The sequence below is a fragment of the Rhamphochromis sp. 'chilingali' genome (assembly GCF_963969265.1).
Source record: "Rhamphochromis sp. 'chilingali' genome assembly, chromosome: 12".
Classification (NCBI taxonomy): Eukaryota; Metazoa; Chordata; class Actinopteri; order Cichliformes; family Cichlidae; genus Rhamphochromis; species Rhamphochromis sp. 'chilingali'.
The window spans coordinates 20,035,215-20,052,196 of NC_137939.1; the positions used below are offsets into that span (position 1 = coordinate 20,035,215).

Genomic DNA, 16,982 nt, shown 5'->3' on the forward strand with positions numbered 1-16,982 from the left:
CTTTGCTGACGCTTGTTGTTACCGGAGGCGGACAGGTCTGCAGCTGCAGGTGTTTTGGTGTTACTTTAGATCAGCTGAGGATGAAGAGTCGGTTATGCTGAGTGAATATGGAGCTTGTTTTTACACGGTTTGACTCGTTTGACTTTGAGGCGGATCAGCGGTTTGTGGACGGTCTGAAGTCCGTAAACAGAACCGAAACCGACCTGCTGGACCTGAAACTGTTCTTCTACAACAGGTAGGAAACACCTGGATCACCCGGTTAATCATTTATGTGTTTATCTACACCCCAGTGTGCACTGATTAGATTGATTAAAAACGAGAAAGTAAAAGCGTTTGAGATTCACGTTAAAAATGTTGTTTTCTGGTTTACTACATTACAGAATGAAAAGTGTTTTGCGCTCCATCCCAGTTTCATGGTTACTGTTAGGATTTTACATCAATGGCAGAATAAACCAGCTGCGCACATACAGCACTTTACCTTTATCTCTGTACGCCTCACATTGGATTACAAGTCAGTCAAGATGTGACTCAACTGCAGACTTTCAGCTTTAATTCAAAGTTTGTTTTTTGTAGTTTTAGCTGTTATTGAATTATGCAAAGTCCCCATTTTCCAAGGCTCAATTTGTAATTGGGCAACTGACTAAGAAGCAGTCTGTCGCCCTGATGAGGCCTGTTGTCTTATTTCATGACAAATGAAGCGAACAAAATATTTGATATTGATTCAACGTGTTTAATTAGTATTTTTATAGCTGCATTTTTAAATAAGAGTCCCAAAGAGATGTCAGTTTCCAAGTGAGAGACTCCATCATTAGGCTGGAAGACGAGATAAACCTATCAGAGAGAGCTAAAACTGTAGAAGTGGTCAAACCGAATAATCTGGGCCATTCTTTAAAAAGGAATGCGTTGTCCAGCTCGGCATCACCAGAATTATTTCCATGGTTAAGATAAATAATAATATTCAAAGCAGTTCTGATGTCAGGATTATTAGAAATTAAAGAAAAGCAGGACATCCTCGCACTGGAGAAGCTGGAACTGAGAAGAGTTTGCATCTGTGCTTGAGAAACTGCAGACTAATTAATTTGGTGTTACCCAGCATGTTTAGTTTTGTTAATGCAACTCTCCAATGATTTAGTGGAGAAGTGTCTTTGAGGACCTCATGTTTCTACTTGACCCTCTAAAGCCAGAGTCATGAAACATTTGCTAGAATTTTAACCTGAGTGTTTATTGAACCCTTTGATGGATTTAGAAGAAATTAAAAAAAAAAAAAAAAAAAATCTATTTGCACAAATGAGTTTATTTTTTTACTACAATTTTCCAAAGCACTTTTTTTTTTTTTTAAAATACAAAGAGATTAGTGTGATTTTTTTTTTTGTAACCCTAATGACGTAGAGGTCTCAAAAACTTATATCAGATACGATACACTTCCAAGGTTAAAGATGGTAATCGAGTGAATACAAGGCTCTGCTTTTCCATTGTACCTTGTTAAGATCAATAATCAGCAGTGAATGCGTTAAAGCATTTTGTGATATTTACCTTAATGCCCAAACTTTTTTTTTTTAATGCCACCCTTCCAAAGAAACAAAATATCAAACACAAACCTCTATTCCTGTTGTCCCCTCACAGGTTTGTCGAGCCCATCGACCGAGCCGGCTACAAACAGTGGAGCTCTTCTTCCGGTATGAGAGGCTGCCCTGTTGAGAAGCTGGACCAGACAGCGTCGTCACATTCAGACTCTGAACTCACAGCAGAAACTTCTGAACCCACAGAGACAAAGCAGCTCTCCTTTGCAGAGGTGATGCAACTGGTTCAGGAGGGAAAGGAGGTTCCCGGAGTGACAAAAGTGGACATAGAGCCGAGCAACCAGAATCCCACTCCCTCTACAATGGAGCGGATGTTAAAACCCTGGGAAACCGCATCATCATCCCCGGAGTGACCTCTGACTCTTTACAGTACTGTGTAGATAAAACTCATAATAAAAAGTATGAAAGGTTGCATTGCAAACAGCCTGCTGTTGTTACAACTGCAGAGCAACAGTCATGTCCCCACAGCAGTCCAACATAAACATACGTACAGCTTGTCATACAAAACAGATCTACACGTCCTACACAGTCACCACTAGAACAGATGGAGTAAATGACATCTGTGTCTGTTGGTGTGTTCTTTGGAGAAGCTAAACTTTCATTTAATGGAAGTAACTAGAAATCTGTGGTCTGTGTCAGAATGATGGTCTGTGGCTCTGGGAGGAGCCAAATTTCATATACAGTTGTTGTTGTTAAAAGTTTCATTTGGAGCTTTTAAACAATAACACCACCCAATTAAAATATAACTTTAATACCAAAAGATGAATTATTCCATTCATATTTTTTCTCAAATAGTCAAATCCATGATAATCTGAAATGCTTGCAGTACACCAACTAATGCAAACTGAATTGCAGCAATCTTTAATTGGGCATGAAACAACACAAAAATGTGTGAGGCAAAGTTTTCAAGACGTGGCTTTGGAAGTCCATCTTGAGGACATAATGGTTTCAGACCCACATTGACAGCATCTGTTATTATTAAAGAGCCCATTGTAAATGTTATGAATTCTCTTTTGCAGCTTTCCTTTACTTCACTGTGTGAAGAAAAAAGACTGGAGCAGGATATCCTGGTTTTGTTGGTCTTTATTTTGTTATCAGTAATACAGATTTTGGCTCAAGGAAAGGCATTTTTGGCTAAATTAGTTCAGACAAATGAAAATAAAAGAAACTTTTTCCTTTAACAGCACCTTTTTTTTGTAATGCCTGAGTAAAATCCCATGAACACTTTTTCATTATGCCCCAACGTTTTTTCCCCCTTCACAAAGATGATTAACTATCATGCTAATATTTTTCTACATCTGTTTCTCATTTGATTAAAACAAAGACACTTGAACATCCGAGCACACTGCAAAACAAAAACCTACACAGTTCACGTTCAACTAATGTCAGCATAAGATGAGGAAAAAAAAAAGTGTAACAAACATGCAAAGTTAGCACCGTTGCAGTAGCACCATTAGAAATCCCAAAAGAAATGAGGTAAAAATCAACATCTAACTTTCAGCCTCTGTTGTGTGAATACGTTGACAGTACGAAATAATTATGTGATCAAACACAGTGACTCAGGATGAAGGGTGCCACCATTATCGAAATCTTCAGTAAAACTAACATAACATTACAAACTTAAACCTGACACCTGAACAGTATTTCAAAAACAGCACCAAATGTTCAGGTCTGCATCAGTGGTTTGTGTGAAGCATCAGCACTGATGTTACCTGATGTCGCTTTGAAACAGTGCATTTCTATTATTAGTCTCTCCATCATTTACCTGATTAATCAACAAGCAGTTTGGAGAACTGAAAAACGTGATTACAGTACGATTTTCTGCAGCACGACATGACGAGTGTGTTGTCCCCCCCCTCGTCCTCAGTCAGCAACATCATCATAATCCCAAAAAAATTAGTGCTGGAAGTAACAATTAATCATTCTACTGATTACACTTTCAAAACAATGAACTGTAGCTTTTGAATTACAGAAAAATGTTACAGAGCATGAATACCACAGACCAGTAATTTTCCCACAAAAGCTATTCAGTTTATATTTGGTTAAAAAAAAGGGGAGAAAAGAGCAATTTTAGGACCTTGAAACTGAGAACGCGCTTAAAAAAAAAAAAAACATAACTAAAATAAAATAAAAATAATTCTAAACTGTCATTATTTGATTGTTAATTATTATGAATTTATTGTCACCTCAGGGATAGAAAAGCACATTTGAGAAACTGAAACAATCACTGATGATTTCTTTTTTTTTTTTTTTTTGCTTGACACATAACCTGAACAATAGAATTAAAAAAGATTATCATGTAATTTTTCTAGCAAATGGCTGCAGCTGTTAGGCCATGTAATTAGATCAGCAGATTAGCAGACGTTTCAGGTCCTTGTTTGAGGCTGCAGTTTTGATTAAACTTGTAAAACTTATGTCCTGGTGCAGTTTCATGTTTACTGCTTGATAAAAATCAGAAAATATGGATGCTGGACTACAAAATACATACATAAACACTATGAAATTTAAAAAATTGCCACATAATATTGAATCTAACTATGAAACAGTTAAAAGTTACATGAAAAGTTGCACTACTGTACCCCATTTTTTTCTACAATGACAGTCTTATTTTACAGTCTTACACATGAACGCGGCAGATGAATTAACAGTTTATTTTATTTTTCAAATTAAAAATTAATAATTATGCAATTTGTTAACAATGTTTGGCAGCCAGATGCCTCAAAGTACTTTTAGAACTTCCCCTCTGTGAATTTAAACTTTCACCATGAGGGGGCAGCATTTATCAGTGGGTGTGTTGAAATGTTTCTGGATGTGTACTTTGTACACACCCAGAAACATTACCAGGCCAGGACTGTAAATATTAGCAAACTTTGAATGGCCTACGTTGTTAAATAAGGGTTACACTGACCCAGTTTACCATGCTGTGGTACAATGTGGTATTACATTAAAGTCCAGTCCAGCCCCACTTCAACTCCAGTGGATATCCCTTTAACAAAATACAGATTTTGAACATAAAGTCAAAGGTTGTTCCTTCAAATGATGTTAAGGGCTTTAGTTGGTTTCAGAACCTATTAAACTATTCTTTAAAACACAGGAAATTAACTTTTTTTACTGGCCAGAAAAGAAACCACTGGAAATAAAAAGCCGTATTTCCAACTTTAGTAGACACTGCATGTTCTGACAAAGTCTGACTCGTGTGGCTTATTAAAATACTCAACTTGTCGTCAGTAAGTAGATTCAAAATATTTTTGATCTTGTGTAAGTAAAACTCCTTAAAAAAGACAGAATTGTAGCACAAATGCCCACCTGTGGGGTAAAAATCACCACTATTAGAAGCACCATGGTGGGATTCTTCAGACTGAGTTAAAAAAGTGTTTAAAGATTAAAAAATGTAAGTAAAACACAATAAAATTCATCACAGTAAGAATTGGGTCAGACTTAAAATCCCTGCCTGGAGGATTAAACAATAAAAACATGATAAAATACGGATCACGTAGAAACAAAGCAATAATGGTTTGTGTTCACCTGTAGCTGCAGATTTGAAACCATTGCTGAGGTAGTGAGGAGGCCTGCACCATGAAGGGAGTTCAGCGGCTCTCTGGGACCTTGGACCGGGCTGAGGGTCTACATATTTGTGTCTCATTTTTAAGCAAAACAGGCGAAAGAACAAATTAATCCTATAGTGACTGATTTTAGGCCAGGTAAGGCCAGAGTCAGAAAAGCTGAAGCAAAAGATGTCTTTGAAGTCTCAAAAACATGATTCAGCACTTACATAGCACCATTAGTGTTAATGAAGAGTTTATTCTATAATATAGAAAACTATAGAATGATATTGTGCAGGATTTAGTGTGTTTTGGCTCTGCTGTGGGTCCAGAGGGAAATATAATTGGCTCTTGTATACTTCACTGTAGACATGAAGTTACCACTAACCGTGCATGTTATCAGTTTGAAATCGCTGACACTGAACCATAACAGGAACACTTCCCATGCATCTTTTCCAAACCCAAAAACCCTGACTGTAGCCTGTCAGACAAAAACATTGCAGTCATATTTAATTAAAAACCTAATTAAAATCAATATGTGGATTTGATAAGCGGCTATGATCTTTCCATTCATGATTAAGGTAAGCAAGGAGACTCCACTGATCCATAAAAGCCCAAAGATGGCTCGCAAACCACTTCAGCTCACTTCATGATGCAGGCCTGTGTTCTGAGCAACATAATTGTTTGATTACAGCAACCTTAAAAAAAAACCAAAAAGTGTCTGTGCCTGCTGGTGGTGGAGGATCACTGATGACTGACAGGATAAAACAAAAAAGAAATGAATTCATGAACAAACTATTTCTAAAAGTCAAAGCTACATTCGGTCCTCTAAAGAGAGACCAGAGAGTTTAAACTAACTAGCAAGGCGGGGCAGGATAAGGCATCAGGTTTACCGCTCCAGCTCTGATGCGAGGATTTGCTTCACAGTTGCTATTCACATTCAAAATAATCCTTCAGGGGGGCAAACAGGTGACGAATCACAGGCACACTCCAGGAGCGACCCAGGACTTTCTGCCTTTGCATCCGGCCCATGTTGTTCACGTCAGTGTAGTGTTTGGGGAAACCAAAAATCCTAAAAAAGGGAAACCACATGGATAGGCCTGTATTTTCTTAAATGTCATAACGCTGTTAATGAAAAGCCTTAATGTTAAAAATCCTCAGATTGGTGCAAATTTTTTCTGATTTGGTTTTTATCACACTGCTGTTAGAGACTGTAAAAGCAAATACAGACTAACAGAGAAGAAAACACTCCCTGCGCATTCTGCACAATAACAAGATACCCTAGTTTGATTCTCGTCATATGCAAACAACTGCACACACGATGACAGGTTGGCCTATGCAAACACAGCTGAATCCATTTCCAGTTAATGTGGGCCGACCTGTGCACACTTCCTGTTAACAGTAAAAAGGTGCAGAGTGAAACAGGGCTGTAATTTCCAGGTTTCTCTCATCCAATCAAATTCTCCCTGGTCTTACAATCGCTGATGTCACATCAACAAACTCCCAGAATGAATTTATCTTTGAACGGACTAAAGAAACACGGACTTTAAAAAAAGCATAATTTGACAACTTTGCAGCTCAGGGTCAGAATCAAAGATGCTGCCTTCTTTGAAGTTTACATCATTGCTCACCTGTCTTGTCTCAGGACCAACTACTAAGCCCAAGTTTCATGTTTAATGCTTTAGGATTTTAATATGAGTATATTAGAATTGGCATATCATATCTGGTCTAAAGTTAGGTACAAACTAGAAGTGATTTACAGTGATGTGGTGACCTGACCATAGAAAGTATCACCAAAAAAAACAAAACTTCATTACAAAAAAACCCAAAACCCCAAACCCTGAAAACTTAGTCGGTGCTCATTTCACTTCCCGTTGGTGGCCTTTATTTCGCAACTACAGTCGTCTGCAAGTGACCAGCTGTCAGCTGTAAAGCGATGTGTACATGCAACTCAACTGCAGTGCATGTAGCTTAATAAACATTATATGTAACTAGCGTGTACTAGTAGCAGCAGCTACACCCATGTGACGCTGAATGGGAAGAGCTGTGTAAACTAGTGCAGCACATCAACGCTTTGTGGTGGTTTATATTGTTTTGCTTTTAGAAACCATTCAGGCATGTACTCAGTCAGATACTATCAGATGACACACATTAAACACACAAGAATGAAGTCATTATACACTGACATCGATAATGTCCCACTGGGAACAAATCGGTAAATAATTTATTATGCTTACTGTTCCATTTCAGTGCACCACAGGTAGTCTTCCTTGCCATTCATGTCGACAGGCAGCGGTCCCATCTTCCCCTGCCTTATTGAGTTAGACTTTGTTGTGATAGTACGGACTTTGTCAAACTACAGGGAGAAATGTCAAATTAACAGTGTTGAACACAAAATAATAGTCTCACGATTACACAAAAACTAATATTTTAAATTGTTGCCACACTATTAACCTAAAACTAAATCCAAACTAAACATGACCAATAAAAATAAATAAATAAATAAATAAATAAATAAATAAATAAATAAATAAATAAATAAATGATGTTGACCTTTGCCTGGCGTCCGGATTCCAAACAATCCTGCAGAGTCACCTTGTCGTCTAGAGATGTAGCGAGAGGTCTATAAGAAATCCGAGACAAGAGTGTAAACTTGAGGCCAGTTAGCTTCAGGACTTTTTAGTACCACTCAAAACCAAACAATCAAAACCGAAGAAAAATAAATAAATTAAAAAGACATACAAATTATTTGATTATTGTGGGTCTGTTGAGGTTCTAGTTGCACATTAAAATCCTTGCTATGATCTGCAGTGAGTCAACACAAATATTTTAGCCTGTATTGGTACATACCTGTTCATGCCAGGCAGGTTTCCCCAAAAGTAGCGTGCTCTGTGCGCAGGACTGACTTTTATTGCATCGATAAGAATTGGATTACACTGCAATAGAAGGCAGAAAGCATACATTAGGCATTAAAACTTAATGCAGTCTGACCCTCCACCAGGCTGGTAGCTACCTTTACTTAAAGAAACATTACCTCCAGAAATCTGCAGATATCCGATTTGTCATTGGCACTCATGAAAACCACGTTTTCAAACAACCAGAAAAACGGACGGTTGTTGTCCTCTTTCGGCCTCAACAAGGTCAGTATGCGGTAGAACTCGAAAAAGAGTCTTCCAGTACCCTCTGCAGGATCAACAGGGAAACAATTTTATTTAAAAAGATGACAAATAAACCTTTACTGAGTCTTTATTTATTTATAGAAGTTTAGAAGTTGCATACCAAATAATCCTTTTCGAAGAGGGTTCACCATGGACAGGTCGTTACATGGACTGCCTCCAATCAGAAGATCGAAAGGACCCCATTCGGCCAGCTTTAACACACACAAAGAGACAAACTCACTGAGATAAATTAAGCCATCATATACACAGAACTTAAAAAACAGGAAGGAGTTAAAATACATTTTGAGCATTCACATGTGTCTTGCTTGTACTCACATGTTTCCTTGTAATGGTGCGAACGTCATTGACGTATTCAATCTTTCCCTCGTGCTTGACCATCCCTACAGCAATTGAATCGTCACAAATCTCTGAGGCAATGTAGTGCTCGATCTTAAGGCCCAGGTCTTTGAGCACCAGATATCCTGAAATGATGTTAAAGTAAATGAAATCAAGGGAACAATTAGAAATGCACACATTTTGCCAGTTCAACACTTTTCTAGCTCATTCAGGTCAAACCACTGACCTGATTGGTGGACAACCTACTATATTTTTAATTCATGTTAAATAAACCATCTCCTATTACATTAATACAGATGCCAACTGAACCTTCCAAGGCTCTTCATTAGTATGCACAGACAGAGTGTAATGGGTATTGGCTGAGTTTTCCACACAATGTCATAAACTCACCTGTTGCAATGCCATCAAAAAGCGAGAGCACCTTCATTGGCCTGCGCTGATCAGCAGAAATTGAAGGGTAAACTCTGTGAGGCTCCTGTGGTTAAAAAAATGAATTCGAGTAGCATTTAGAAAAAACAAAATGGCATAAACACACAGATTTAACTTAAATCTTCTTTGATTGGCAGAGCTTAAGAAAAACTAATTTCTCACCCTCAGAGAAAAACAAAATCTGAATATTATCTGACACTGAGGATCTGGAGCTGATCATTAAAAACCCTCAAAGAACAGACTGCTCATTCCAGTAATTAAAGGTGAAAGCAGGTCCATTATTAATAAAACTAAGATGCTTTTAATAAATAATTTCATTAAATATTTGATAAACTATGCTTACACACAGCCAAAGGCAACTGTCTAACATCAAATAATTGCCCCTCTTCCAGCCCCACTTCATGCATACAGTAATGTCCAAATACTCAGAAGTAAGAAACTCCCCAGGTGAAGATGATTAGGACTTCTGGGTCATGTGTAACATTAATTTTAACCTTCAGCAAAATCCTCAAAGGTGTCGACACATCTGACCTTTAACTACCATCTTAAAAAAAACAAACCTGCAGTCACTCAGCCTGCAATGCCTGGTTCATAATCAGTCACATAAACCAGGATTAAAAGGTTTTAACCTGAGTTTAACCAAAATACACTTTAACAATTTGCATTTCGTTGAATGCGACGGGATGTTAAAATTAAAAATAATAATAATAATAATAAAAAAAACAACCCCCACTCCCCCCAAATATCATCATATCGTGAAGGCACACACACACCACGAGGTCATTTTCATTCAAATGAGTCATCCTCTAATCTAGAACAAAATCTCAGTGCTGTTAAATTAACTGTAATTATAGCACATGTTACCATGCTATAATTACAGTTAATATAAAAATATATATTTAAAAACGCTACATTGACTAATTTAACATCACCTGACTCTCAAATGAAGAAAAAGATCTCTGTATGTTGGGATAAGATCAGACCGTTTGCTTATGAAAACAAAAACTGCATTTCTAATTAAAGATAAGAGCAGCACGTACAAACTCCATTGCGCTGTTGTTGACAAAGAAGTCTTGGACCTTCACACTCCAGTCTGCCCTGAGTTTGAGGTTTCCTTCACACTGTGATGGCTTGCATATGTAGCAGCTCCACGGATCGACATCTTTCAGCTTATCAAAGGTTTCTGGGCCCACCAGGATGTTCAGACAGTCCTTACAGTAACATCTGGGAGACAAAAATAAGAACATCAATCTCAGAAAGTTGATTCTGGTTATTTGGATTTAACGTTTTCAGTGTGAGAAACTTTTTGCCACTCATCCAAGTGATGAAGACAGAAGAGAGACTGAAGACTTTTTTTAGAGGCTGACGAATCATAAAATGAAACTCAGGGGTTTGTAAACTGATACAAAGACCTTAAGAGAGGTGAGGGGGTAGGACATGAGATAAAGGGAGAGGTTAGTGAATGACACTTTGACGTACATCTTCTCTCATTTGGTGGACTCACAGGTTTTACTCAATAGTATATACATCCACCATATTAAAAGGCAGTGGACACAACAGACCAGCTGTTGTAAGTTGTTTTTAAAGGCCCCTGTTTTTATTTAAAGTCAGCATAGGCATATTCAGCAGACAAGTGCCACCAAGGTTCAAGGTTCTTTATTTGTCACATGCATAGTTATACAAGTATAACACACAGTGAAATGTAGCCTGACACGCTCCTCGACATGTTCAAAAATGGGGGGGGGGGGAAGAGTAGAGGAAGAACATTATATAAAATATATATATAGTATATACACTGGGTGAATGTGCAGTAGTAGCAGCAAGCAGGTGAATTCTGTACATTAATATGAATAGTCTTCTGACTATTTTACAGGATAGACAATATAAACATATTTAAAATTAAAGGAATTGAAATGTACATTGTGCCTTGGTTTAGAGTGTCTGGAAGAGTCCTGTCTCAGTCAATTATAGATGATGTGAGAGGGCGGGTGTGTGTGTTTAGGGCCCAGATGGCTTGGGGATAGAAGCTCCACCAAAGACATGTCCAATATCCTCAGTTTCCATGAAAACTAGTTTGTCATACAAAAACATTACTTTTGTAATCCATCCTGATGTCATTGTGCATCACAAAAGAAAAATAAAACAACCTGACATGATGATACTCCTGGATATAGTGACTTGGCATAAAATGAATGACATCAAACTCCTTCTTATGACCACAGAAGTTAAACTTTAAAATTGATACTTTTATTTCTTTCCCACTATTAAATAATCTAGTGATATCCGTCTCTCATAAATGGATATAATAAACAGAAACTTCATGATGGCGTTTTAGCTGAATAACTGGGTAAAGTATCATGTGGTCAATTAAAATATAAATGACTGAAATAAGCAGTCAATACCGTAGTTGATCACTTCAGCCCTGGAAGTATAGTGCACCAATGACAGACTCAAAAATCTGGATTCGCCCAGTTTCAAGTGAACCTGAAGAAGCAACCACATCAACTTAGGTGTGGATAACAGAGCCATCATTCAGGAGAAATAAAAGTGTTTATAACAATATCCATCCATCAAGCCTCCAATGAAGCTAGACTGAAGTAGCAGCAGACTAAGCAGGATATGCTATATGTCCTTCAGTCCAGCAACACTCCTAGGAGATCCTGGAGGATTCTCAGGCCAAATGTCCAATTATGGAGATACATTACCTCTCCAGTAGGGGTGGGCGGTATAAACGGTATACGGTAGAAACGATATGGATTTGGCCAATGGTAGAGATTTTGACTATACCATCTTACTGCGCCTATTTTGGTCGAAAGCATGGCAGCGGCTGCAAGCATGGAGCTTACAGGTCTGTCGACATCGGTCATATGCACCTTGTTTGGGTTTAAGCAGCCGGATGTTGAGCAGAAAAATATCATCTGCAAATTATGCCGGGTGACAGTAATAGCAAAGAGAGGATATACAAGTAATTTGTTTTATCACCTTAAAACCAAGCACGCTTTGGAATATGAGGAAAGCCAAAAACTGTGCCTTCCACAAACGCCCAGTCAGTCAAGTGCAAAGAAAAAAAAGTGGCCGTCGTGGCCCTACGACATTGATATTTTCCAAGCCTTTACCAAATGCACTCCATATGAGAAAACAAATCAGTGGTGGATATCACACATGCCATTACCGTGTACTTGTGGTGCCTTTTCTTACAGTGGAGAAAAGCGGCTTTATGATTAAGACACTTGATCCATGTTATGAGGTACCTGGTAAAAAACATTTATATATATCTATATCTATATACCCACCCAGTCTAACCAGATGCCCAAATCACCTCAGCTGGATCCATTTGACCAGCAAGAGGAGCAGTTCTGCTCCAAGCTCCCATCAAATAGCTGAGCTGCTCACCCTGATGCTGACCATTGCCACCATATACTCTTTCAGTCATTTGGATCTTGTGACCATAGATGAAGGTTTTAATAGACATGGATTCACATCAAAAGCTTTGCCTTTTGGCTCAGCTCTCTTTTTACGATGACAGCACAATACAATGTGTGCAATGTTTGTAGTAGGTAAACGGATGTACACAGAGTGGACCACAGGAAACATTAGTGAAGCCAATGTTACAGGTGAGGTGAACTTAGTGACTTTACTGCAAATATTATAAAAGCTTCCCAATGTCTAAATACCTCTCTTCTGATTATAGTTTTCTGATTCAGAAGAAGCAACAAGAGTTTATCCAGTGTGCTTCGGCCTCTGTGAAATTCTTTTTCATCTCCCCTGCCCTGCAGGAACAATGCCTTTTGTGTATTCTGAGACCACAAAACACATCGGCAGTGTCTCTGTAGCAGGATCAAACAACAAGAACAACATAATTTTGATGAGCAAATGTGAAGTTTTAGTGGTTTAATGATGCCAGGAGGAAGACTTTAAACTACTTGCATGTTTCAAAAGATTATGGAAACTTTAGCCTGATCCAGTCATCTCAAAGTTGTCTCATGGAACAGGCCAATAAAAGTCAGTTTGTCATGAGCAAGTTCATGAATCCATCATCAAGAGGTTCTCTCAGATATTTCTGTAACAGTCTGATATTAACAGCTGAACTTTGTTTTGCTTATTGAAATGTTTTTACCTAAGCGAAAGTCACATCGAGAAACCATAAATATCAATATGTTTGCATGTGAAAAAGAAAACCTGTGGAATTTTTACCTGCAGCAGCTGGGATTGCCACACAGAATGACCTCTAAGCCTGCACAGCACACAGTGCAGTACGACTGGTAGCCGTCGTCATCGTAGCGATACAACGTTTCTGTGAAGTTTGCCTGTAAAAATAAGGTTGTTTTCAGATTTTAATAGAGGACATCCTTCAGATAATGGCTAAATTTAGACACAGCAGGCTGTGGGAGAAACAGAATCTTTGTGTTATTACATTACCTTGCATCTTAGACAAAGACCACCTTTAAATAATGGGTGCTGGACGTCAATATCAGTTGATCCACAAGACAAACAAAAATCTAAAAAAAAAAAAAAAAAAAAAAAAAAAAAAAAGAGAGAAGAAAGTTATGTTTATATCAGTGGTTTGAAATCAAGTGTCTTCCATATTAGCTAAAGAACTTACCTTCAATTGTTTTTCCCTTTTCTTTGACGCCTTCTATTATTGATTCTGTAATGAAATATTCACATGAAATAAAAATAATGATGGCAACAAAATCAGTTGCTTCATTTAATAGTTTCCTTACAAATACCTCTTTACAAGCACAAAATAAAAAAAATAACATTCACCTTTGTTATAGATGATGGCGGGGACATTTCCCTTATTTTTTAAAACATATTTTCTTTTCGCCGGAGGCGGGACGTCAGACAGAGTCGAGTCAGAGGATTGACCGTGTGGAGAAGAGTCTTTAAGAGGCAGAAAACAAAGAACATTAAATAACTTGGATGTTTTTAAGAAACATATTTGGCACCAAGAAGAGGGAAGAAGGAAAATAAAATATGGTGCTTTATAAAGAAAGTAAGAAAGAATTAAAAATAAACAGACACACCAACAGGTATAAATCCATCAGGTCCTGTTGGCAGAAATCCTTCAAAAGCCCAGTCCAACATCAGTTTCAGCTCTTTTTCTTCATTGCCTTGAGCCTCAGGAAAAGACTTTCCACACCTCTCACCTGCCAACTGCAGATTATACATGTCATCAAAATCTGGAGTATGGTACAAGTACATTAAACAAGGTTCAGCAGCTTGATGCTACGATACATGAAACGGTCACTCTGTTATTTAATTTCCATTGTAATATGCCCTCCTGCTTTTAACCTCATAACATTCACTGACCTGAATATACAGTAAGTAGAGTGAAAACAGACATCATCTGAAAGTGCATCATCGAATGATTCAAACACTTAACATGAGCTCACAGCAGGGATAATTCCCCACTTTGTACCAAGATTGATTACACAGCACAACTGTTTTTAGCGACATCTACAAGGACACATATCTGAGTCCAACAAACACAAGCCTTTAGTGTTTTTGTAATAAAAGGTTGCTCAGTCAGTTTGTTCCTTTTAGCAAATGTTTTGAAATCAAGCCACGGTTTTAACAGACCTACTGAACGAGTAACTTCAATAGATAACCATTTATACCTATACTTGACTTGATGTAGTCTTTTCCTAAGAGTCCAGTCACACCAGTTTGGCGACCCAGTGGTCACTTCGTAAAAATCTGCACTCCATGAGCTGTTGGCAAGCGGCTTCAAAGGGGTGCATGCTGTTGTCAGTACAAAGTGCTGCACCAAACACCAACTTTGATTGGTTTGGTCATTAGCAGGTTGATGCAGTGATTCATAATTATGTGTGGAAGATTTCGACTTGTCTGCAAACACACTCTAACTACTCCCTAAGTGGAAGCAGAACTGTGACGAGTACAAGACAAGCCACAAATAGTGACATTTCGCTTTCAAAGTAAAAGCTGCGTCTTTTGAAACGTGTTGGTTTCAGGAGGCACAACTTTCACCTTTCCAAGCTTAGTGGTTAATTAACGAGTGCTTAAAGAGAAGTTGGCGTCTTCCATGCAACTACAGGTGACTGGTGACTATGGCCATCTTCTAGTGACCAAAGCAAACACAGTTGTTTTTGGTGCAGCACCCTCTTCCACTTTCAAAAGGTGACAACCGGCAATCACTCACCAAATGGTTAGGGAATAAATAATGTTGAACCCATGGCAACAGGAGGTTGCCAGGTTGCTCTTTCATGGAGCTCATGAGCATCTGATGAACTAAACCTGAAATGTTATATCAGCCTGAGATGGATAATGAAATTAAGATTTGTGATTTCTTGAGGTTTTAAACTTTTTACCACAAGTTATTCCCCATTAGAACTACATTAGTTTGGTTTAGCAACACAAACTAATATGTCTGAAGGTTCTCAGTCATCCGGGTCATCGTAGTCTAAGGAGCTTGGAAAGAAAAGGGTCTTTGAACAGAGGCGTTGGCTTGTGACACCAAGTCTCTGCCATCTATAATCCAGTTTTGAGATCCCTTCCTAGACGCCTTAATGCCCACCCACATCCTGGGCCAGTTGACCTCAGGAAATCACATCATAGGGTGGGGCAAGGTTTCACAATGAGCTCACCCGATAGCGACCTACACCCGTCTTCACACCTTGGCTCGTGTGATAAGGTAGAGGATCATTAGGGGGTCCATTGTCCCTCTTGGGTGGACACTCCCACAGGGTGTAAATCTGGGACTCTCCACCATTTGACCCTAGAACTGAAGAAGCTTCTCGGATGAGAGGTGAAACGTCTTCAAGCAACTTAAAGAAGTAGTTCAGATGCTTTTCTTTCCAAGCTCCTTAGACAAACTAATATGAATATAATATGAAGATAAATGGAAAATGAAAGACAACACAAAACATAAAGTAGTATAAAACATTTAAGACTACCTCAAGGATTTGGTAGATTGCTTTCTTGTATATGGGCAAGCTGGCAAAGGAGTTTTTGCAGAAGCACCTAGTGAAGGCAGCAAATGGCGTAAGACCCTCAGTGTATACCTGCAACAGAAAGAAAAAATCAGATGTAAACAAAATCTGAGAATTGTTTCTGCATCATGAGCAAATAATGCTCAGCTTACAGTTGTGCATTGTAATTCTAACCTCTGAGAACATCCCATCTCCAAACCACTCCACCCTCCGCATACCCACAGGAGCACACTTGGTTTTCCATGGCACCACCATCCCAGGCCACCAGTTAAACCCCTTAACCTTACCCCACACCAGCACTCCTGTAAGAAACCCTTTACCATCCTGCAGCAAAAATACAAAAACAAAAGCAGATTCACATTTTCTTATAAACAGACACTTTATATGATTCAACTGTCAATGCCTCTGTATGCATCTGTTGTTGGGGTTTTGTGTGTTTCTTTGAAATAAAGCAGCAGTAACATTACCTGGTAGGCCGGTTTACGTCGTGCTCTGGTTGGTGTGTGTTTATTGGGCGTTGAAGAATCTTCCGACTGGAAATCAACCACATTTAGGTAAAAAAAGAAGTCAAAGAAGTAAAAGGTAATGTATATTTTTAGAGGATGAACAGCGTCTTTCTTTAAAAGAAAAACAAAGGTTGTGACTGTAATCATACTAGAATTGCATTTGTGGTACAATGTGTTAAAATGAAGGTACGGAGCAAGTGTTAAGATTCATTCATTCGTTTTGTTTCATGCATCATAATATACTCTAATATGATTACGGTAATTAAATTGTGATTGAGAGTCTTTTACTGTAATTTTAATTTCAATATTATGGAAGGTTTAATAACTGGACAACCTCATTCCCCCTTTAACCTTTTTTCTAATCTGACCTCAGGTGAACAAAGCGAATGATGAAACTGAATGAAATGAAGTTAGATGTGGGACTAGATTCTAATCAGTTTTTCCTCTCAACAATTTC

General features: G+C 38.3%; 2 protein-coding genes across 4 annotated transcripts in view; one reads left to right on the forward strand and one right to left on the reverse strand.

Annotated features, from left to right (window-relative positions):
- Positions 1 to 3,841, forward strand: LOC308407124 (uncharacterized protein). Its single transcript, XM_080898585.1, has 2 exons — positions 1 to 235; positions 1,624 to 3,841. The coding sequence occupies exons 1-2, from the start codon at positions 108 to 110 to the stop codon at positions 1,931 to 1,933; spliced, it is 438 nt and encodes a 145-aa protein (XP_080754711.1). The 5' UTR covers positions 1 to 107; the 3' UTR covers positions 1,934 to 3,841.
- Positions 3,815 to 16,982, reverse strand: part of dnmt3ba (DNA (cytosine-5-)-methyltransferase 3 beta, duplicate a) — a 26,087-nt gene continuing 12,919 nt past the window's right edge. For all 3 annotated transcript variants that reach the window (XM_080898583.1, XM_080898584.1, XM_080898582.1), the window contains 17 exons: positions 16,487 to 16,552; positions 16,194 to 16,343; positions 15,984 to 16,091; positions 14,094 to 14,223; positions 13,834 to 13,950; positions 13,670 to 13,714; positions 13,486 to 13,565; positions 13,261 to 13,373; positions 10,107 to 10,290; positions 9,028 to 9,112; positions 8,617 to 8,762; positions 8,402 to 8,492; positions 8,157 to 8,305; positions 7,973 to 8,058; positions 7,676 to 7,745; positions 7,360 to 7,478; positions 3,815 to 6,194 (listed from right to left, as the gene is read on the reverse strand). In XM_080898583.1, coding sequence (XP_080754709.1) covers positions 6,053 to 6,194; positions 7,360 to 7,478; positions 7,676 to 7,745; positions 7,973 to 8,058; positions 8,157 to 8,305; positions 8,402 to 8,492; positions 8,617 to 8,762; positions 9,028 to 9,112; positions 10,107 to 10,290; positions 13,261 to 13,373; positions 13,486 to 13,565; positions 13,670 to 13,714; positions 13,834 to 13,950; positions 14,094 to 14,223; positions 15,984 to 16,091; positions 16,194 to 16,343; positions 16,487 to 16,552 — 1,881 coding nt within the window. In that variant the 3' untranslated portion in view covers positions 3,815 to 6,052. The remainder of the gene's footprint in view (positions 6,195 to 7,359; positions 7,479 to 7,675; positions 7,746 to 7,972; positions 8,059 to 8,156; positions 8,306 to 8,401; positions 8,493 to 8,616; positions 8,763 to 9,027; positions 9,113 to 10,106; positions 10,291 to 13,260; positions 13,374 to 13,485; positions 13,566 to 13,669; positions 13,715 to 13,833; positions 13,951 to 14,093; positions 14,224 to 15,983; positions 16,092 to 16,193; positions 16,344 to 16,486; positions 16,553 to 16,982) is intronic.